Raw genomic sequence first — 23,961 nt, 5'->3', positions numbered from 1 at the left:
CTAAAAAGTGATGATCTAACAAACCTATGGTAAAATTTATTTTTAAACCTTCTACAAAGGACAGGTTGGTAAAATAAACATGTTTTTATGTTTAAAACACGATTTTATGTTTTAAACACTTTTTTTTTTTCTTTTAAAAATAAAAATAACTCACTTTTTTGTAGGCCTGTGATTAATTCTATATCCTTATACGATGATTATTTTTAAAACACGATTCTGTTTTAAACACTTTTTTTTTCTTTTAAAAATAAAAATAACTCACTTTTTGTAGGCCTGTGATTAATTCTATATCCTAATGATTTTTTTTTTTTTTTGGGTGATTTGGTACATCATTTAATTGACATTTGATGATAATGTCATGATGTTATTTAAATAATAATAATAATAATAATAATTAATAGTATATTATTTTTCCAAAAGAAAGATATATTGATCATTAACCTTTTTTTAGCATTATAAAATGTACAGTTTGTATAGACACAAGTTATAAAGCATAGATATTATAACTATGGATACATTTTTATTTATTATGATTTTTTAATATTTCTAACCCATTTAAAAAAAAATCCTTCTTCTTTTGAACCCATTTTTGAGTCTGACTTGGTGAATATGGTCATGATTACACTCTTTTTAAGTAAAAATGGAATCAACAATCGGTTTCATGCTATGAGTTGCTCTTTCTAGGAAATTTCACCAAAGTAAATTCATGCCACCAAGCCCACGACATAATCATCATTCATTAAAGCCTAGTTGAAAATATATATACTTGAAATAACAATTTTCCAACATTTTTGAACTTGAACTCAAATGATCGTAAACAACTGATACCCATTTTTTCTAAACCAGAACAGAGACAAACTACCTTGATGGACATCAACCTGAATTCTTAAAAATTGAGATTATTTTTTCTTAAACCGATGGGTTTTTTGGTCAGACAACAGATCCTAGGAGGATAACCGGTGCAAGCTTTGTAGGTAGAAGCCACTTAAAATAAAATACATAGTTCATAACAGAATGTGTAAAACAAACAAAAGACAAAAATAAAAATAGAAGCAAAGATACAAGCCAAGTCCTAACACTAACCTGCAAAATAGAGAGTTAGGGAAGAAATTGAAGAGAACTCCCCTCTCCTACCACTTCAGTACAGTGAAATTATCCTGAAAAAAGTAGAGATAAGGCGACAACATCCTATCCTGTCCTCTGCAATCTCACCAACTTCATGTAGTCCTCATTATCAAGAGTAGTCTTTTCGCATCTTTGCATCAGTCAATCTTAACAGAGGAGTAGATCTTTCTGACAAACCAAAAGCATGCATAGAAACCGATTGTCCCCGTCAAGACGAAGAACGCATAAGACCCAATCAACATATACCCAAAATACAGGATGCCCGACACCAGTTTCGTTATTTCCAACTTTGTGAAGAAGTAGAAAACCGAATAAAGAAAAAGGTAGAGAGCAGATGAACCCGAAGTCAAATAAGCTCTCCACCACCAATGGTAGTCTTCACTGCAGAGCTGGAAGTAGCATAGCACGATCGTTATCTCAGCACAAGTGATGAGAAGGATGACAAAGACTATGAAGAGGAAGCCAAAGATGTAGTAGAATTGGTTAAGCCATATGGATGTCAAGATGAAGAAGAGTTCGATGAAGACGGCACCAAAAGGAAGTATGCCCCCGATGAGTACAGAAAAAACTGGTTTCATGTACCATGCCTGCTCTGGAACTTGTCTGGGGATCTTGTTTGTCTTCACGGATCCTCAATTGCCGGCTTTTTGAAACCCAAGTAACTACCCACAAAAACCAATGGCACCGATATTCCAAACCATAAGAACACAAGCGCAAACATGGTCCCAAACGGCACTGCACCCGATGATTGCTCACCCCAGATTAGTGCATTCAACACAAAGAAGATGGAAAAAAGAATAGCGGGGAACATGAAGGCTGTTTTCAAGGTGTTTCTTTTCCACTCGGTGCCTTTAAACATCTTATACAGACGGGCTGACGAATAGCCTCCAAATAAGCCCATGAAGACCCACAAAAGAACCATGGCAGTCATCAATCCCCCTCGATTGGAAGGAGAGAGGAAACCCAGCAAAGCAAATATCATTGTAACGAGAGTCATTCCAAATACTTGGACCCCAGTCCCGACATAAACACATAGCAATCCGGAATTAGTGGGAGGCCTGAAAACATCCCCGTGGACAAGTTTCCATCCTGTTTCTTCCTGCGCTTCATCTTGGGTCTCCAACTGATTGTAGTTGGCAATATCTCTGTACAACGTTCTCATCATGATCATGGCAACCATACCAGAAAGGAAGAGAACAATCATCAAAGAGTTGATAATGGAGAACCAATGGATTTGATCATCGTTCATGAGGAGGTACGTATCCCAACGAGAAGCCCATTTGATTTCACTCAACTACGAGGAGAGAACCAAGTAAGAAACCGAAAAAAAAAAAAAAAAATTGGAAACAAAGGTAAGGTATGACAAGTATAATAATTATACCTGAAAAGTAACATCATATGTGAATACGATCTCCTTATCTGTATCAACCTCTTGTGGAACAGTACTACCTTGAATAATATTTTTGGTGCTTGGGTTGCATGTTACCAATTGAGGATTCTTCTCATCCCAAACTTTATACTCGTGATTGATGCTGTTTGCAAGAACCAAGTGAGAAGACAAGAAACATGACCAGGAATCCATTATCTGATAAATTATTTAGATCATGTCAAGTATTTATATGTAAGAGAGCAGGGAATGACACTATAAGAAGAAATAGATACAATGACATGCACATTTGTAATGAAGTCACCAAGGAAGTCACAACCGGATTGCAAATCAGCTACCCATAGATCCAAAGTTAAGAATTGAGAATCTAAGGCGTGAGCCTTTTGAATATCTGGTTTCTCAGTGGGATTGGGTTTGTTCTATTGCTTTACCTTAGTTGTTCTTGACCACTTTTTCAATAAATTTCGTTACTGATAATAAATAAATAAATAATCTGGTTTTTCAGTATAAACTATGAGATCAAACTACATGTATACAAGTAAAACATACAAGCATAAATAAGGAGCTCATATTGATGGTGCCACCTTGATGAGGGGGTGAAGTATGATTACCTGGGATCAACCCACCTTAAAAACTTAAATCACAAAAGTACAAAAAAAAAAAAAAAAAAAAAACCAGAAAAAAATGGGAGTGCACACGGTCTTTATGCCAGGGAGGTCAACTATTGAAGCAATTTCTATGTTTAGGCAAATAATGGACAATCATAAAGAAAAGAGGAAGAATATCCACATCTTTTCTATAATAGAGAACTTAAACAATTAATCTGGTGGACACTAGAAAAGAAAGGAAACCTAAATTTTTAGCTGTTTTTTATAAGTAAAATTTTTATTAATGCGAGGACAAGATGTCCGAAAAAAGGATACAACCAACTATCTCCCCCCACTAACAATATCCCACCTAAACAAAAATGGATTCTTTTTTTGTAAGTAGCTAAATGGATAGTAGACGTATTTAAGAACATGTATGAGAGAACACTATAACTAAAATGAGAACAAATTGTGGGAGACAAATTATTAAGATACCATAAGCACATACGGAATTGGCTGGCCCTAAGTTTGTATATTTTTGCACCAGTTATAGATGAAGTTAGTTGCATATGTGCCGAGCTCAACAATGCCAGGCCAAGTCGCAGGCCTAGATAGTAATAGGCCGGTCAAGTTGTGGGTGATATTCAAGCCACCAGCCCGGTAATATTCAGGCTTAAGTAGGGACACAGGCCGGGCGGGCCAATGGACAGGCTTCGGGCTTTGGCCTCAAAAACCTTTAAAAAAAATCTAAATACTTTTCTTTATAATAACACCAACACATTAATTAAAAAAATCACATTTTTATTCATTTTTTAATTTATTTAAACGAATCATTACATCAATGTAAAAAAAAATTTAAAGTACAATTTTACAAAATAAATAAATAAATAACAATTCAAGTAAATAAAAAAATTAATTAAAGGAGGGAATTGCATCACAATATGTTGAGTCCATCCCAACGAGGTTGGCACCCACTCACCTATCTATCATTTGCATAACTTTACCCCAAAATAAAATAATTTTAATATATATAAAAAAGAATTACAAATTTACATGTTTTTCATTCATTTTTTGTATTTGTAGTAGTATCTAAATTTGGTTGTTTCGTTTCTTCTTTGAGAGCTTCTTGATCGATTAAACTTTAAGTCCCATTTTCTACTTGGTACAAATCCTTCAGACATACAAAAGCTTGCAATATCTTTGGCATCATTTGACTTTGATAGTCATCTAATACATGTTTCCATGAGCTAAAAGTTGATTATAATGCTATACTAGAAACAAGAACGGTTAGTAAATTACAAGTCATTGCCGAAACAACATGAAATCTAACCCCATGTCCCTTTTACAAAGCCAAAATATAGAAATCCTCATGTTCTTTTATGTTTGGTTGTTTTAAATAACAATCTAGTTTAGTACCAACACCTGATGATAGATAGTTAATCCCTCCCTCCCCCCCCCCCCCCCCCCCCCAAAGTAATTTTCAAACTCCTCTTGATTGAGAAGAACTAGAAATAGGTTCACTATTAGATCCTACATTATTACCTTATGCATTTTGGTATTCTTCAAAAAACTTAAATAAGATTTCATTTATATTAAATTAAGTTCATTGAATATTTGTATCATTTATAAACTCAATTAAAATTTTTACTCATAATTTGAATCTAGGGTCCATAACTATTGCTAATCCAAAAGTCGAAGGGAATTCATCCCAATATTTTTCCATTACATTACAAATATTTTCAAAATTTGATTTTGGCGATAATCATTAAAAATTAACTAAATGACTAGGAACTTGAGATGAAGTCACGTCTTAAATACCAAAAAACAAATAGTTGCATCGTAAAAAATTTAATTATAATCGCACGGTTCCAACACTTATCGCATACTTTTTTTCATAAAGATATTGATTAATTAAAATTTGATATAAAATTATCATAACATGTGGTAAGTTGAATTCCACCGATGTTTAACACCAATAGAAAATTTCTTACATTTTACATTATAAGCTTTACAAAGTAATCGAAATTCTTGATATTTAGATGAGAAAATAATGAAATAACTTACGACATTTTTAATTAATTCTAAAGATCATTTAATTAATTGCAAACCATCTTATAAAATTAAATTTAATATACGACTACAACAACATATATAAAATAGTTTTTCAATTATAACTAAGAGGTATTATTTGACTATCATAGTCTACTAACCTATTGTTAGATGATGCATTATTTAAAGTTTATTGACAACATTTCTTTGTACTCCCCAACTTCTAAGTATTTGAATTACCGATGCACATATTACATATCCAGAATGATACTCAAGCTAAGAAAAATAAATTATTCTTTTTTATATAATCCAATTGAAATCTATAAAATGAGTTGTTACCCAAATATAACCTAAATCTTGATTAGATATCCACATATTCGACGTTATACAATTTTTTTTTCCAAATATTTTAAATAAATTAGTTAAATTCTCATTCTTTACTTTAATTTCACTGAATCATTTCCTGCAGTTGTACAAAAAAATGGATGAAATTATGGACCGAATGAATCATGTATCAATTAGATAAAATCTGGGAAGTCTATTGTATTAAATGATTTTTCTTTTTTAACTAAATATTTTACAGTTTCTCACCTAACCCTATTTTGTTCATAAATAAATATAAATAGACCTACTAGGATAATCTATTTATTTGAATTTTTCCAACATTTATATTTTTTTATTAGTACAACTCTTAACATGCCTATTAAGGTGGTTAGTGCCACTTGAAGATGGTGTTGTTCATGAAACACCACAATATTTACAACGTTCTTTAAATAGTAAAACTTCCTGCTTCATTATTATTTTCCAATCCTACTGACTCAAAAGGAAGAATTCTAGATACATCATTTAGGGTAGATAAATATTCCAATGCTCCACATCTATGTTTTCCCACTAAAATAATTAATAGTTAATAGAAATAGGAAAAATTAAAATTAGGGAGGAGAGGACTAAACAAATATGTACCAACCTCTACCTTTATAAAAAGTAAATAGAAAATTCAAGAATTGAGATCGATGCTTGAAATTGGAAGTTGAGATTGAAAAACTTAAATCTTGACTTGAGCACTTTAATGTTGAATATTCGAGTGTTGAGGTTTGAGAGTTCAATATCGAGACTGAGAGGATTAGAGTTTAGAGAGTGTGAATTGATAGTATAAATATACAATGAAATGATGTATTTATAGGAAAAAATGATGTCAAATGACTTAATTTACCATTCAACTGTAATAACAATAATAAACTAAAGGTATTTAAATCATTTAACCTACTTAGGTCAAATTACAAAGATTATCCTTCAAACAATTAAAAGTAACAATAAAATAAGGTCAAAATATCTTTTTATTAAAAGAATATGATATATGTATATAAAATAATAAATGGTGAAAAGTGAATTTTTTTTAAATGTTTGGGGGCTCTCATTTAATTAAAATATTAAAGGATCATTAAACTGCTCGTTAGCCCAAAGGTTACTTTTTTTTTAAATCAAAGATATTTATTAATAAGATCAGACATAGTATCATAGTCACATCACATCATTCACATGTGGTACAATAAGCAAGCCGAACGAATGGACTATAGGTCGGAAAAATCAAAGCCCAGGCCTGCAATGCTATATCGGGCTTGGGTTGGACCAAATGTACATAATTTTTATATTTTCCAACACACTAACAGATTGGACCCGTATCGGATCGAAACATGGTTGATTCAAAACCGATCCGGTAAGTCATCAAATTATTGAATCGGGTCCTTAAATGGAACCGAAATCCTTGAACCGGACATGGAATTATCAAATCGGGTCTCGGATCTGATTTAATCCATTGACAACCCTATCTTTGGATTTATGTCGCTTCCGTTATTGCTGCCAGACCGGCCATAGGGCTTGCTTCTATTGGACCTGGAGTTGGTCAAGGTATTGCTACGGACCAAGCCATATATGGTAATGTGAGACAACCAGAGGCAAAAGATAAAATACGAGGTATTTTATTGCTTAGTAGAGTACTAACATCTGCTTGAAAGCAAGAAATTTTTTTTTTTTGATCGATAAAGAAGAATTTTTGACTTTCTATTTTGATGTCTTTCTAAAAAGACAAACTCTAATTTGATTTCTGGTTACCATTCTCCATTGCCATAAAATATATGAATATCAATTTATTATACAATTGCAGAGATTATCCAGGATTACAAATTGCAATAGAGCCAACACACCAGTTTGAACTTTAAAGCTTCTTGTTAAGAAAGCAAAAAAATTGAGTGGGGGAATATCAGTTGTTGAAGCAGAGGCAAGCAACCAGGCATTGAAAAAAGGGAGGGGGGTATCAATTGGCTATTGAATCTAAGTATAAGGAATTAAAACTTGAATTTGATTATGAGGATTGAAACTTGGAATTTCGAAATAAAAAAAATTAAAACTTGAAGTTTTAAAATTAGAAATATGTGTTGAATGATTATCCTATTTTTTAATTTTTGATATAAATTATTTCTATATTTTATATTTTCTATTTTAAAAAATTCATGCACATGAGGCTTACACCTTACGCCTCGAGGCACTAAAGATCCCAATGTCACGCCTCATGCCTTAGCGTCTAAAAACATTGGTTGGGACTTCGGACCACGACTCCAAAAACTTGAAACTGCTTATAAAGTAGATCCACTATTAAATCGTGAAAAAACTGTTTGAGAGTGGGCCCTGCAGAATATATAAGCAAAGCATTTTCCTTCTCCCTGAACCCAACTTCCAATTTTTGTCTCACATTTTGGTTATTTCCTTATGGGAAGACATCAAATGCAGGGAGTAGTTTTTTTCCCTTTTTTAAAAGAAAGCGGGTTTATTGTTAGTAATTAGTGGGTGAACGAGGATCTGAACCCAAATTGTGCTATCAACACTCATTGATTTCACCAACTAAGCAAGCTGGCACGGCCTTCAGGAGGTTGTGTTTTCATCATTTCTTTTAAAATGTTTAGAAAATTAATTGCTCTTTATGTAATAAAACAACCAAAGGGAACTATGACCCTAAGCATATATGCACAGCAAGGAAGATACCGATGAAATAAAATGCATTTGAAGGAATGAAGTTGATAGAAATCAAAAGAGTTGAACAAAAAAACACAGCACCTGTTTGGGGTAACCTCAAAACCAACAATGCGGGCCAAGTCAGTCTCGAGATCCTTGTGATACATGACTTTGAAGCTCAAATGATTATTGACAAAGTACTTCTCAACTTTGCTCTGAAGAAATAAGCCAGTAAGTGAATAAAAGTAATGACAAAAACATTATGCACAAAAAAAAGCACCAAGTGCAACGTACCCCCGCGTAGTTTCCTTTGAACCCAATACGAAAACCATGTTCATAAGTTGTGGACTGACTTCCATCCCTCCTTTGCCTAAGAACTGCAACAGGAAGATTATCCAAAATCCTGTATATCAATCAAAGAGATGTCAGTAAAGTAAAATAGAACAATTCTATGCAAACAAACTTTAGCTAAAAACGTTATTTTTTTTTACCTTTTAACCATACGTTTATACGTATAGAAATAAGACCTAGGAAATTAATGAAGGAATCACATTAATTAAGTACTTACATGTTTGCTCGGTACTCATCATCAATTTTCTCCTTAAAATTCTTTGCAGCTGTAGCATCAAGCTTTACCCGACAGGCCACTTTGCAAGTCTGTTCTTCTCTCATTTTAAACTGTCCCATAATTCATAATTTAGAACCAGAAAAACGTCATATGGTGCGTGCAACAATTTAAAAAGAAAAACTTTCTAAGTGTTTACATTAACTTCCAACTGAAGAATGGAATCTTAAAATGAAAATGATCTAGAGAAGAGGTATAGAGGCTCTCACTGTATAAACGGAGTTCTCAATGCGATCACCTCGAAGTACCTCTCCCAAATTTTCTGCATTGTTCATAATTTTTTTGGGCTTACAAAATTTCAGGAAATAGTAATCATAAGGAAGCTGTGTCTTAGTCGATGACAGCTTGTTCACTTTGACTTGAAGAGGGTCACCCTGTGCAAGAAATAAGAAAATATGAGATCAAGAATTAATAATTTCATTAATTAACTGAAAACAAGAAAAAAATATCGAACAACAAATTTATTAAACAAATAAGTACAAAAGAGAATAATAAACATTTTAAGAATACCAGGCTCACACCTTGCCAATCAAGATCTTACTTCACTTAAATAGAAATCAGTTCACAAGTAGAACAAGGGATTGCTTAAAATATGATTCAAGTTAGTAAAAAAAAATTCCTCTCTGCCCAATCAAATACATTGACTAGAGAAATATTTATTGAAAGACCAAAAAATATCCCTCACATGTTTTAAATTCATCCACTCCTTGTCATATAAAATTTCAAGGCTACTGTCTCACTTCACATCCCAAGGTCTCAGTAAAAGCCAAGTGCTAATAATTTCAGGCACAAAGTAGTAAGCACATGCACATTGGCAATGCACATAGACCTATCCCATTTATAGAAAACTCTCTTTCCTGATCTTGCAGCTTTTTTTGTTGCCTGTTACAATAAAAATTTCTCATTTATAAATAGAAATAATTCCAAAAACTAATCAGAAGACTGACAACCCAAATTAACAAACCAAGAAAGAACCTCTCAGATGCGACCGAGTTATCATTGTAGGTCAATGTGGGGACAAAAAATAATAATCCACCATATGAACTGGTCACATGGTACCAATTGAGAGAATCTCAACGCTAAGGTTGTTCCAATGCAAATTTCAAGAAGTACAATCTCATATATCTCGAGATCCATATCGTACTCGTCTATTGTGCCAGGTGGCATGAGTGAGATTTCATCTTATCAGGAATAGTCTTCTAAAGTGGAAAGACCTTTAACTATGGAGGTGAAAGAGGACTCCTTTTTATCTATCTAAAGGGGGCACCATGTAATTTGAAAGGGTCTGGGCTGCTATCTTAGAATAAGAGGAATACATGTAACAAGATTCTTCAGGAAATTAGTCAAACATATCTCAGGCATAGTGAAAAAGTTGGGATTCGGGAACAATTTGGAAAAAAAACAGAAGGTTTGAGTAGGGAAAAATAAATAAAAAATATATATAGGGACGTGTTCGGGAGACATCTAAAACTGACAACTATTTTTACACAACCGCCTGGATGCCATCCATTTTTTCAATGTTTTCTACAACACCACCAGATGTCATTGGATCTTGTAAAATGGATGGCATCCAAGAGATGTAAAAATAGTTGTCACTTGCAGATGTCCCTCAAATGCGACCTACATAAATATTGATACTTGTGAACAATCCTGAGGTGTATAATTCATATCTTCAAAAAATATTAAACAAAATTGCAAAATTTCATATTATCAACATATATTCTTAAACAAAATTTCATATTAAATATAAAATAAACATGTATTTTGCGAATAAGTTGGGATTAAATCACAGATTGAAAGAATTGTGAATTAATTATCACATTTTAAAAAAATCAGAGAATTTTTTCACAATGCTCTCCGCTGTCTGAGGAGGTAGTTATTGGACTTACGATGAACCCAGTCGACAAATCTCTCTCTTGTTCAATTTTTGTCCTTATGGTGTTTATTTTATGCGATTTATTGAACATGCATCGATCAAAAGAATCTATGATTGCTGGAGGAATCAGGGAGATAGACGGAATTTCAATTTTTTCCTCACAAATTCAACAACTGCAAGACGATCTGTCAAAAGATGATTCCAAATCCAAACCATATTTCAAATTCCCATCCCACATTCAACTCAACAAATCCCCAACCCCATAACCTCAAAAACCCAGATCCAAAAAGAACTGAAACACTAAGAAAGATCAGAACCCAGATCTAAAAACGTATACCCCTAGATCCAAATCCGAACAAATTCTAAAACCCACATACCAAAATCAACAACTGAGTTGAAATAAGTCAGCAAAAAGAGCTAATTTGCAAGCTAATAAGCATCAAGTGTTCAAAGATCGGGAGAAATTAAACCATTTCATATCGATTTACTTCGACAAAAAAAAATAACAATAAAGAAAGAAGATTAGAAAAGAGAACATACCCTTTGAAAATCACGAGGAGCGACACCTGGGAGATAGAATGAGTGTGATGGGAGGACGAGATGAAGAGCAAAGAAGAGGGTTGCGATCCAAGCGGAGCTACCCATCTTCGATGTTTGAGAGAGAGAGAGACGATGCGAGGTGTGAGACGAAAAAAAGAGAGAGTACAGTGGGTTTTCATTTCATGGGTTTTTTAATCTCGGTTTTCGGGATCGTCTCGATACCTACCGAAAGCAAGACTCAGACGATTCGTCCCGGATCGAGCGATTCAAAACGTTCCACACTCGTCCAAATGAATTTTCTTTTTGAGTAATATAATATAATTTTCTAACTCTCCCACGTGGCATTCTCAAAATACTCTCCTAATGTGTCGTGCTAGAATCATAAATATTTTTCCCTCGGGATACACAACTACACATATTTATGTGAATGTGCAGATGTGCATCCCGAGGCATAAAATCTATGGTTCTAGCACATGCTTCGTCAAGAGAGTATTTTGAGTATGCCATGTAAAGGAGTCAAATTTGTTAAACAATCCAGAGAAAAAAAGGAGGCTACTATTTTATTGATTGTGCATAATGCAATTGAATACAAAAAGATAATCTAACATAAATACGAAGAGACTATATATAGGCTAAATCAAAGAAAATTGAAAAAACTATTTTACCCTTAATAAACAATAAAACAAAATAACCCTATATTTCTTAACATCTCTCCTCAAACTCACGATGTAGCAGCTACAAGCATCGAGAGTTTGCCAACTAGAAAACAAAAACGAGAAATAGAATGCGACTTGGTAAAGAAATCTGCAAGCTGCAAAGAAGAAAAAACAAAGGGCAAAGTAATGGTGCCATGCTTGAGATGATGACGAGTAAGGTGACAATCGATCTCAATGTGCTTAGTTAGTTCATGAAAAATCGAGTTGTGAGCAATCTGAATAGAACTCTGATTTTCACAATACATAGGAGTGGGATGAGAAAGATAAATTCTCATATCTGCAAGTAACCAACGTAACCAAACAATCTCTTTGATAGTAGATGTCATAGCACGATATTCTGCTTCGGTTGAAGATTGAGAAACAATAGATTGTTTTTTGCTCTTCCAAGAAATAAGAGAATCACCCAAAAAGATACAGAAACCAGTAACAGACTTGCGATCTGTGGGATCATTGCCATGATCAGCATCAGAGTATGCACGCAGCTCAAAAGAAGAGGTGGATGAAAGTAAAAGACTCTGAAAGACTGTACCCCGAAGATACCGCAAAATACGAAGAACAGCTGTCCAATGAACTGTACTAGGAGAAGCAACAAACTGACTAACAACATAAACAACACATGCAATATCTGACGAGTAATAGTAAGATATACCAAGCTCCCAACAATAGTACGGTATAACGTAAGATCTGACAAAGGTAAACCATCAGAAGAATAATACTTTGCGTTAACCTCAATGGGAGTATCAACAGTCTTATTATCAGTAAGTCTAGCCTGCTCAAGAATATCTGCAACATATTTCGATTGAGAAAGAAGATAACCTCTGGGTGAACAAGCTACCTCAATACCCAAAAAATATCGTAGAGAACCCAAATCCTTCATTTCAAACTGTCTAGCTAACTCTGTCTTCAAAATTGAAATACCATCAATATCATCACCAGTAATAATCATGTCATCAACATATAAAGACAAAATGATACGACATGCATCAGTGCACTTAACAAAAAGTACAGAATCATGACTACTAGAAGTAAATCCAAGGGAAGATATCACAACAGAAAAATTTTCAAACCAAGCACGAGGTATTTGTTTGAGACCATATAACGTTTTATTGAGCTTGCAAACATACCAAAAATCATGTTAAACACCAGGAGGGGGCGCCATATAAACTTTTTCTTGAAAATCTTCATACAAAAAGGCATTTTTAACATCAAGTTGAGAGATATGCCACTGACGAACCGAAGCTACTGCAATAAAAGTACGAATAGTAGTCATTTTTACAACAGGAGCAAATGTCTCCTCACAATCTATACCATACTGGTGAGAGTACCCTTTTGCAACCAACCTACCTTTGTATCGCTCAATTGATCCATCAAAATTAGTCTTGATCTTATACACCCAACGACAACCAACAACACTCTTACTAGGAGATAAAGGAACCAAATCCCAAGTACCTGTCTTATGCAAAGCAGAAAGTTCTTCATCCATAGCTTGTTGCCAAAGAGGATCAAGAATTACCTCTTTATAGGAATAGGGTTCAGAGAGACAATGTATATAAGCTAAAAATGAAGTAAAAGATGAAGAATAACAAGAATAAGCAAAATCTGATAACTTTCTAGACTTATGAATGCGTATGGATTGACGTAGAGGTGTATCCATAATCTCAGACGGAGCTTGAGGGACCATATGAGAAGAGGAGCTTCAAGTGTACCAGAGAGCAAAGTGTCAGTACTAGCAAAATGATCAGTACGAATTGGTTGTAAAGATAACGAGGTAAGAACATGAGAAGGGGTATTTGAAGTATTAAGAACCTGAGATGACAAACTATCAGAATCCTCAGAAAAATGATCTATACGAATAAGATCAGATCTAGTCAAATTATAAGTAGTAGATGGAATAGAAAAGAAAGGTATATGTCGAGAAAACTAACATGACGAGACACATAAAGTTTCTGAGTTATTGAATCAAAACAACGATACCCCTTTTTACCTTCACCATAACCAAGAAAAACACAAATAGCAGATCGAGAGGACAACTTGCTGCGTTTTACATGAAGAAGAATAACGAAACAAGTATAACCAAAAACTCTAAAGAAAGAATAATTAGGATCACACTCATACAACTTTTCGAAAGAAAAAAACCTGAAATATGAGAAGATGGAATTATATTAATCAAACCTACAACAGTAAGAACAGCTTCACCCCAAAACACACTAGGAACAGAAGCAGACTACAAGAGATAACGAGCAGTTTCAACAATGTGCCTATGTTTTCTTTCAGCAACACCATTTTGCTCAAGAGTATCTGTACATGAAGTTTGATGAACAGTTCCATCTAAGGCAAGCAACTCACAAAATTTATCAGAAGTGTATTCCCCACCCAAATCACACCTAAAACATTTGATAACAGCAGAATGTTGAGTTTTGACAAGAGCACGAAAGGCTGAGTATGTCTCAAAGAATTCAGAACGATGTTTCATTAAATAAACCCAACAATAACGAGTATGATCATCAATAAAAGAAACATAATATCGAGACCCTCCTTTTGTGGCAACAGGAGAAGGTCCCCATACATCAGAATGAATCAAATCAAATGGAGAAGAAGAAATAGAAATACTTCGATTAAAAGGTAAAGCTAAAAATTTTGCCAGTTTACATCCACTATAATCAGAAATATCAGAAGTTTGCAAATTTCTTAAAGCCCCTGTAGAAACTAAAAATTTCAAACGAGAAGACGAAACATGACTTAGGCGAGAATGCAATAAATAAAAACTAGAAAAAGAATGACTCAAACGAAAAAAGACAAATCAACACTAGTAGTAGCAGCAACTGGCACTTTTAACTCATCCAAAATATATAGTCTTCCCTTCCTATAGCTTGTCCCAATCAGCTTCTGAGACTGCAGATCCTACACATAATAAGAAGAAGAGGAAAATGTGATTAAATTACCAGAATCACATAACTGAAACATAAGTAAGATTTAATGTGAGTTTAGGAATATGATAAACATTAGGGAGAGACAAGTGACATGTGACAACAGAACCAACACCTATTAAAGGCATCGGAGTGCTATCAACAATTATGACAGGAATAGAAGTCGAATGAGATACAGAAGCAAAAGATGAAGAATCTAGACATACAATGTGAAACACCAGAATCCAAGACCCATACAGAATGTGACATACCTGAAAAACCATGAGGCAACTGACCTACAGAAGAAGAAATAGACATAGCTTGTGGTTGTAAGGAGAGAAACTTCTGAAATTGCTCAGCCAGAGTACTAAGATCAGTGAAAGCACCTGATGAAACTATTGTTGCAATATTAGACTGTGGTGGTTTATAACCCTGAGGTGGTCTATGAGCATTAGATTGTGACTGGTTGCCAGACTTCCAAGATTGAGATTGCTCCTGTGATTGATTCTGTTGTCTCAACTTAGGACATTGAGCCTTCCAATGTCCTTTCTGCTTACAGAAACTACACTCATCAAAGGCAACTCTTGTGTAAAGCTTATTCTGATTATTAGAGAGAGACTTAGAAGGTACTGCTAACACAGAAGGACTAGAAGTAGAAAAAAATTCCTTTTCAGAATAGAGACTTAAGACGTATTTCTTCAGTCAATAACTCACTAACAACCGAGTCAATAGAAGGAAGTGGAGAATGATGCAAAATTAAACCTCTAAGTATTTCAAAATCACTACGAATGGCCGTTAAAAATTGTACCAACCGTTGTTGCTCTCTACGAGCAATATAGGCACCACATGCCTTTAATTCTACCGATTTTGTAAAAGCCAATTGATCCCAAAGATCTGTCATAACAGAATAAAACTCATGAATACTCATGTTCTTTTGCTGAAGAGCTTGTATGTCATTCTCCAATTGATACTGCTTTGCAAAATTTGACTAATATCCCAAACCTCCTTTGTTGTCTCATACTTTGCCAACTGTGTACCTATGGAATGCTCAACAGAATTGTTAATCCAAGTAATAATTTTTGCATTTTTTGCTTCCCAGGCATCTATTAAAGCAGCATAACCCCCATCGGTATCCCTAGGTTTCACAAAAGTTCCACTAATATATCCCCACATCTTTTTACCCTTAAGAAATTTTCTCATCACGTAACTCCAATACGAATAATTCTTTCCATCCAACCTCACACATAGACTGAAGTGAATAGTCTCTTTTAGTAGCCATAATTTAAAAAAAAATAAAACAAAGATAACCAGATCGCAAAAGAAAGGAAAACGAAATACCATATTGGAGAAACTGAACAAAACCTTATCGAAATCGTCTCTTTTCAGATTGCAGAAACTGAACGAAAACCCTCTCGAAATCATCTTTTTTCTTTAAAAAAAATTGTAAAATTAAACCTCGTTCCATGAATGCTCTGATACCATGTTAAACAATCCAGAGAAAAAAAGGAAGCTACTGTTTTATTGATTCTGCATAATGCAATTGAATACAAAAAGATAATCTAACCTAAATACAAATAGACTATATATAAGCTAAATCAAAGAAAACTAAAAAGACTATTCTACCCTTAATAAACAATAAAACAAAAGAACCCTATATTTCTTAACAAGATTATCATGACTTTTTTTTTAGAGTGTTGATGATATGACACCATTTTTGGCACACCTTGACGCCCCTTGACGTGTTTGCTCACAACCCAACAAACATTTGACATGTAACATGAATGACATCAACAACAGATAGAGCTTCTCTCTTTTGTCCGTTGCCCACAAATTTATTTTTTTAGATTTCAAATCTTAAACAAAGTCGTTGGGTCCACATTGATTATCACATGGACAGTCCAACAACAATCTTTTAGATTTCATGAAAATATTCATATTCAAAAAATGAAATTATTAAAAAATATTATTTTTCGAGCTTGATCCAACATGTTGAAAATGGACGGCCACCAAACACCCAAATTTTAAAATAAAATTCGACGGTAAAAAATAACTATTTTTTAATTTTTATTTAAAGTTCGTATAATTTTTCCCTCTACAACTCCATTGCATCGAATCATGTTTTTGAATGTCATAAGGTGATCAAATTAGAAAGTTTTTTTTTTCACTATGGGTAGGAGAGAAAAAGGGTCATGTGCCAAAAACGACATCATATTATCAAAATTCTTTTTTTATGAGTAATGGTTTTTTGATGCCCCCTACACCATCATCACAAATCGTTGATCATTTGCTTCGGGGATACACATAACCATAATTTTTCGTATGTATCTCGAGGCGAATGATCTATGATTCTGTGATAGGGGTGTAGGGGGTGTGTGTCAAAAGGGGCGTCATATTATCACGACTCTTCTTTTATACAACATAAAGTTCAAATTCAAAACATTCCTCTTTACAATCAAGGCCTCAAGGGAGTAAGGGAGGAAACACAATAAAGATATATAATGGGGTTAAAAATTGTCTTCGAGATTTGTAGCAAGATTAAATCACAATCCATATCAATTTATGTAGGGGATAAAAGGAAGTGGGGTTTACTACACACACACACACACACACACATATATATATAGGTGGCGTTCGGAGGTCCTAAAGATAGTCAAACATTTTTTCGATGTATGGGTTAGAAGTTTTGGAATGGGCTGGTTTCTAGTGAGCATGATCTCCTTGATGTAGATATCATTCTTACCAAAAATCAGTCCATTCTGAAACTTCTAACCCCTATTTTGAAAAATGTTTGACTCTCTATAGGGCCTCCGAACGCTTCCCTATATATATATATATTAAAGTATGATTTTCGAGCTGTACTTGTAACTAGATCGTCATCTATGGAATCAATGAGTAAAAGAAGAAATACAATAAAGCTGTATGGAGTATTATTAAAAAAAAAATAGAAGGTAAAGACAATAAGGTTGGAGGATTATTATTAGAAGAAGGGAAAAAAGAAAACTGAATAAAGTTGCAAGGGTAGAAGAGAAAATGCAGTAAAGTTGAAGGGGTATTTTTAGAAAATGGTGAAAAAAAAAAAATAAATAATAAATTGTTCTTCAAGATGCAAGTGAGATTGATTTTGAATGGTTCTTTATGAGGTATGGGGGTATCCTCTTTGGGATTAAGAGGGTAGTTGATGAAAGGCAATTAAGTTGGAGAGATAATATTGAAAAAGGGGGAAAGAGGAAAGATGATAAAGTTGGAGAGGTGTTGGAGGTATATTCTTGGAAATGAGGATATAAGAGAGAGAAAATAAAGCAAGAGTTGTCATCAAGATTCATGGAGAGATTAAATCCCAACCCTTACTTATGGGGGATAAACGTTGGGGTTAAAAAAGGTAAGATGGTGAAGTTAAAAGAGTAAAATTGAAAAGGAAGGTAAAAGTGAAATATAGTAAAATTGGAGGGATATTATTAAATGTACACATGTAAATTGAGTTTGTTGGCTCGGCTCACCCGATAAAACGAGGTTTAGGGCCTCCATATTGAGCTCGCAAAGGTAGGGCCGGGCTTAATAAATTTCAGCCCATCAAATCCAAATTGGGCTAGGACTTAATGGTGCCCAGCCCAACCTGTTACTAAATCTTATAGATATATTTAGTTACTTGAATATTTTATAGTATAATTTAAACAAATGTAAAATATATTGTATAATTGTTATTAATTAACTCTCCTCAGAAACTACTTTAGGTTAAATAAGACAGGAATTTCAAATTTAATTGAATAATCTTCAAAATCAAAACAATATTTATTAAACAAATACACCTTTTCACTTACAAACTTTAAATTCTAGTCATTTTGTTCAACCAGAACCCGACCTGATCTTGTTAGAGCCGGGCTAGGGCTTAGTCGACTTTGGCCTGATAAGGGTCAAGTTAGGTCTCAATCAAGTCGATCTGAACCTGCACATTAACAACCCTAATTAAACGAAGGGGGGGGGGGGAGGAAGGACAATAAAGATGGAGGGAGTAAAAAGGAAGTAGTGTGGAGCCCACTCCACTATAGTTGGAGGGGACATTTATCCCCAACAAAACTATAACAAAGTGTGGTCCACTGTTGTATTTTATTATATAGATATTTAAATTTAAATAAATAATATTAGATTTCAATTACAAACTAAAATACTAGATTAATATCGTCGACAACAAATTATGTGTTCTACCTAAAGATACACAAAATATGATGATAAACAATTTTATTAATTTTTGATGAAAATGGAGATAGCAATCTCAGTACACTTGTTCAACAGAGCAATCTCCTTTGATTAACAGTCGAATACAAAAGTGATGGCATATAAATTTCTTCTCTACAAACTTCACACTTGATCAATTGAGAAAGTGGTTTCTTGAGTTGTAGATGATTGCTTAGGATGTTTGATTTTTTCATAGAAGTTTGTTGTAGATTTTTTTTCTCTGGACTTTGCACTTGATCAGCTTAGAAGGATTTTTGTATTTATAGAGAATGACTTTTAGGCTTGATCTTCTTTAGAAATGGAGTTCAAGTTTTTGTTGAAAGGTTGTTTCTTCTTTGGAGGGGGAGCTTTTGTCTTTTTAGAGAAAATGATCCAAGGATCTTCCCAAATGGCCTAGTTTCTAATATTTATAGACTTAGGGTAAGAGAGTATTTTCAATTATACCCTTATCTTAAATGGATTTTACAAAATTGGTTGAAATGGTATTTGGTTATTGGATCGACACAATTTAGTGGTTTTTGGACTCAACCATGTGCTAACCCATTTGTTGGGTGTAAGTCTCAATACTAATGTGGATACTCGGACTTGTTGGACCATGGGTTTTATCCACAAAAATCCAAAACCTAGACTGTAAGAGGTATATTCCAATCAATGGGCCCAATTTGGATGTTCATGCCCACTTATGGATTTCGAAATTTTCTCGGAACTTAGGAAACATGTAGGGTTCAATTAAAATTTTTGATGTCTACAATAGGATTATTAAAGTAGAAGATGATGAGATTTTTTGATAGAAAATCTAAACATTTTCCATAAGGGATTCAAGCAATGTTTAGAACAATTAATCTACTTTACCCTTGTTTTTAACCTTAAAATTAATCTATTTTAACTTTCAAATTTAAAGATATATGTGATTTTTGAATTAGAAGATGATGAGATTTTCTATTTCACAAGGGTGGGAATAGGGTGATGTTCAAAACAATGGATTGAATGTGTGGTTAAGTAGATTAAAGTTAATTTATTATAAAGGTTGAAGATCTTGAGGATAATTGATTTTAGGAAGAAAAATTATGACCCTTTTGTTATAAGTTAAAAACAAGAGAATTCAGGTTATTTTTGTTAGCTTAGGAAAATGAATTTCACCATTTTTAGCATGGTTTTAAAATTTATTGAGTAAACTTCAAATTGGATCGAGTAATATTGTATTGATTGGATTTCGAGGTGACTCTGCCACAAAATTTGTTTGAATCAATTTGTTGAGCCACCTTGGCAAATATCAAGTCAACTCCAATTGCATGGGCTAGAAACTTGATAGAGTCATTCTAACATATAAAAAAAAAATTGTGAAGAATTTTTTTTAAATATTTTATTTATTTTCAAATATTAAGAATTATATTTAAATTAATATATATTTCTTTCACTCATTTGAGTCGACTTAATTGATAGGACATGTGAGTCCAGTTTTTGACTTTTAGAACTATCATTTTCAATTTTGGTATTAGAGGTAATGGTGTGATAATGACAAAAGAAGGTGGAAGAAGACCTTACCCTAGAGCGCAGGGATGAGGATTCATTTTCCCAAGTAAGGTGAAAAATCACTTTCGACATGAAATATTGAATTCTAGGGAAAATATTTATATAATAATACACAATGACGGGTCTCACTCCAGTTATAATTACGGGGTATAAACGTCTCACCCAGTTATGGTGGAGTGGGGTTCACATTATCCCACCTTTCTTCTTTTAATCATATGCATTTTTTTTTTTTTTTTTTTGCTAACTGAGTGTTCGGGTCAGCTTGCGCGCACCACGACTAATCTCGGGAAGGACTACCATAGCAACCCACCGCCACCAATCATATGCATTTTAATTCATATTTGATAAAAAAATCCAATCAAATTGATAATGTTTTTTTTTTTTTTTTTCAATAATCAATTTTGTACTTAAAAGTTTGTTTGAAATGAGAAAAAGAAAGAAAAATAATTAGGATTTTAGTTTCAACCCCTCAAAAGTTTGTTCAATTAACAAGATTTTGATTAATGGAGGAACATGATTCTTTAATCGATTTGAATAAACTATCAATAATAGAAAACATAGCTTTAGACAAAGTGGAATAACCTAAGTTTGACTTAATACCTTCGCTACTAATCTAAGTCAATTACTTTCTATGGATCCATATTATGATATAAACCCATTATAAAAAAAAAACACACGATCCCAACTATTTAAACACAAAATCCAATTAATGAGATTTGTCTTAGGGATAAATATCATCAAGATGTGTGTTATTGGGATAAATATAAATCTTAATTGTTGGATTTCATGTTTATTGGATGGGATTGTGTGTCTTCTCATGAGTCATCTAAATCCAATCCTGTATACATTATAAGTTGGGCCTTTTAAGGTAATGGAACACACTTTCTATCCCTTTTCCCGACAAAACTTCCATTTCCTCTTCCACGACCCCAAATTGGTATTTGAAATAGAGTCGTGATTTTCTGAAGCCCCCTCTAACACATGCCCCCTGGCATCGCATGGGCTAGAACCATAGATTTTTCCCTTAGGATACAAATGTAAATCCCTATACATATGTGTAGTTGTGTATCCCGAAGAAATGATCTATGGTTCTAACACATACCATGGCAGGGCACATATGGGGGTGTGTGTCAGAGGGGGGACGTTAGAAAATCATTATTCTTTGAAATAGGACTTTGATTACTTTAATGAATAAGACTCCATTAAATTTCTCTGAATTATCATTTAGACCTAATCCAACAGTCTTTTGATTCACAATTTAATTAATTAGTGATCGAGTTGTTGTGCAGATGCACATGTATTACATAAGATTAATTATTTTAAAAAAATTAAATTAAATGATCTAATTTTATAACATAATTTATAATTTAAAGTATTGCAAATGCATTTTTATAATTTAAAATATTCATATCCATTGTAATTTTTAAGATTAAAAATGATGCAATTTCGATGAATTAGACCTTTATTTTATTGTAATATTAAAGATTAAAAGGGTTTTTTTTTTTTTTTCAAGAAATTAACTAACCACAAAAATTATTTTTTGTGGTATTATAACGAAAAGGTATAGGACTGGAATTAAAAATATAAACAAATTTTAGACGGGGGTGAAATTGATACAAGGTGATGTGCAACTAGTATTTGTTTGTTATGATCCCAACATTAATTTGATTTTAAGAGGTAGATTGATATATTAAACCTTATTTTTTTTCAAACTGAAAGAACCTTCCTGAACCGATTTTCATCCAAAAACGAAGCAAAAGAATTGGAAAAACCTAATTTTTTTTCATATGTCTTCAAAATGCGTGAAAAAAAATCATTGAAAATAGATTCTTCTTCATTCTCAAATCTTTTTAATTGGAATGGAGTCTCCAAAACTCAATCAGAATGTCAAAAATGCAATTTTGTTTGGATGAAAATGGTGCATTTGAATGATTAGGGAAATTTTGGCATTTCAATCACGAGAAATGTCTAGAGTGAGGTTTAAAGACTGATTTACTAAATGGACTATTTAGCTAATCCCAACTTTCATTTGAAAATACTCGTCTTCCAAGCAATGACCAACAATCTTCATCAGACAAAATTCCCAAGAGATAACTAGGAATAGTGCCCATGATAGATGAAGTTATTAAACCTCCTCCACTTCCCAATCATTGAAAGCTCTTTGAAAACCAAAATCCCAATTCCAAGCTCCATGCCACCACCTTCTAAAACTCGAGAACAGGATCCCTTTCTTTGTGGATAGGGAATATAGGTTGGGGTGAAATCGATACTCGGGGATGTGCAACTAGTTTTGTTTATTATGATCCCAATATTAATCTGATTTTAAGATGTGGATTGATATATTAAACTTATTTTTTTTCATCTGAGTTGGCCTAGAGGAGGGGTTGAGCTAGAATAGTACTCTAGGGTTGATTGAGGGATTAGCCTTTCTTATGTGGGAATAGATGGAGAGTGAGCAACTATTATAAATGGGACAATGTTGAAAATGATCTGTCTCGTATCGATGCAACTTTGTTTTGTTTCGTTTCTTTATGATTCGATTAGGACACAATATGAATGTTAGTTTCAATTGTTCAACATATACTATAGATGGCAGAAGGTGCCAGATAGCTGCTTAGTTGGTGAAGTCTATGGGTGATGGTACCATATTCAATTCTTGCCTGCATTGAGTTACTGATCTCGTTAAAATCGTGCATACCGATAAAATAAAATAAAAAAAAGATAAGAACATGTTATAGATGGTAAGTTTTCTAACCCATATCCAACCCATATTGAAGAAATCAAATCCGCTAAAAATCGGATTCGATTCACTTAGATTTAGATAAAATCCGACCCATTTTAAGCCCTAACAATCAGGGGAGTTGGAATGAGGTCTTGCCACTCGCGCCCAATATTTTTTTTTCTCAGAATATGGTAACATGCACCAATATTATCACTTTTCCTCAGAATATGGTAATATGTAGAGCCTTTTTTTTTAGTTTTTTTAGTTCTTTTTCTCACTTCAATACTGGCATCGATATTAAATGTTGTGTTACATGGCACACTGTTTCGTATCCACTGATTCTTGAATATTTTGCCCTCCACAGTACAAATGTTCCTTAGAGAACCCTGAGCCCTGACACTTTACTCTTTGTTTCATTCAAGCATAAATGAATGCGGGAACAAGATTCGTGTAGTTGATCCCAAGTTTTCTGAGATATGGCTTTGGTGACGATAATGTATTTGATTTATTTTATTTTTAATTAATTTCTTTTTTATTTTTCCATTGATAAAGGTTTATACCATGTACATTACTTTGGAATGAGCTTGTAATGGTTGTTAAAACAGGTTGAATTAATTAAAAAGCCTTGCATTATAAGCTTCTGGTTGTTGCTT

General features: G+C 33.4%; 1 protein-coding gene across 1 annotated transcript; it reads right to left on the bottom strand.

Moving 5' to 3' along the window:
* Window positions 1-945: 945 nt before the first annotated feature.
* On the bottom strand, window positions 946-11,359 carry LOC147410465 (transmembrane 9 superfamily member 7-like). Its single transcript, XM_086435689.1, is given in 8 exon segments — window positions 946-1,753; window positions 1,756-2,419; window positions 2,507-2,657; window positions 8,260-8,372; window positions 8,452-8,560; window positions 8,726-8,835; window positions 8,992-9,156; window positions 11,199-11,359. Coding segments are annotated over 8 exon segments (1,908 nt in total). The 5' UTR covers window positions 11,304-11,359; the 3' UTR covers window positions 946-1,262.
* Window positions 11,360-23,961: the final 12,602 nt, after the last annotated feature.

The sequence above is a fragment of the Akebia trifoliata genome, chromosome 1, assembly GCF_017979445.1.
Source record: "Akebia trifoliata isolate Shusen 1 chromosome 1, ASM1797944v1, whole genome shotgun sequence".
Taxonomy (NCBI): Eukaryota; Viridiplantae; Streptophyta; class Magnoliopsida; order Ranunculales; family Lardizabalaceae; genus Akebia; species Akebia trifoliata.
The sequence above is the reverse complement of the archived record's forward strand: the minus strand, read 5'-3'. Positions and strand labels throughout refer to the sequence as shown.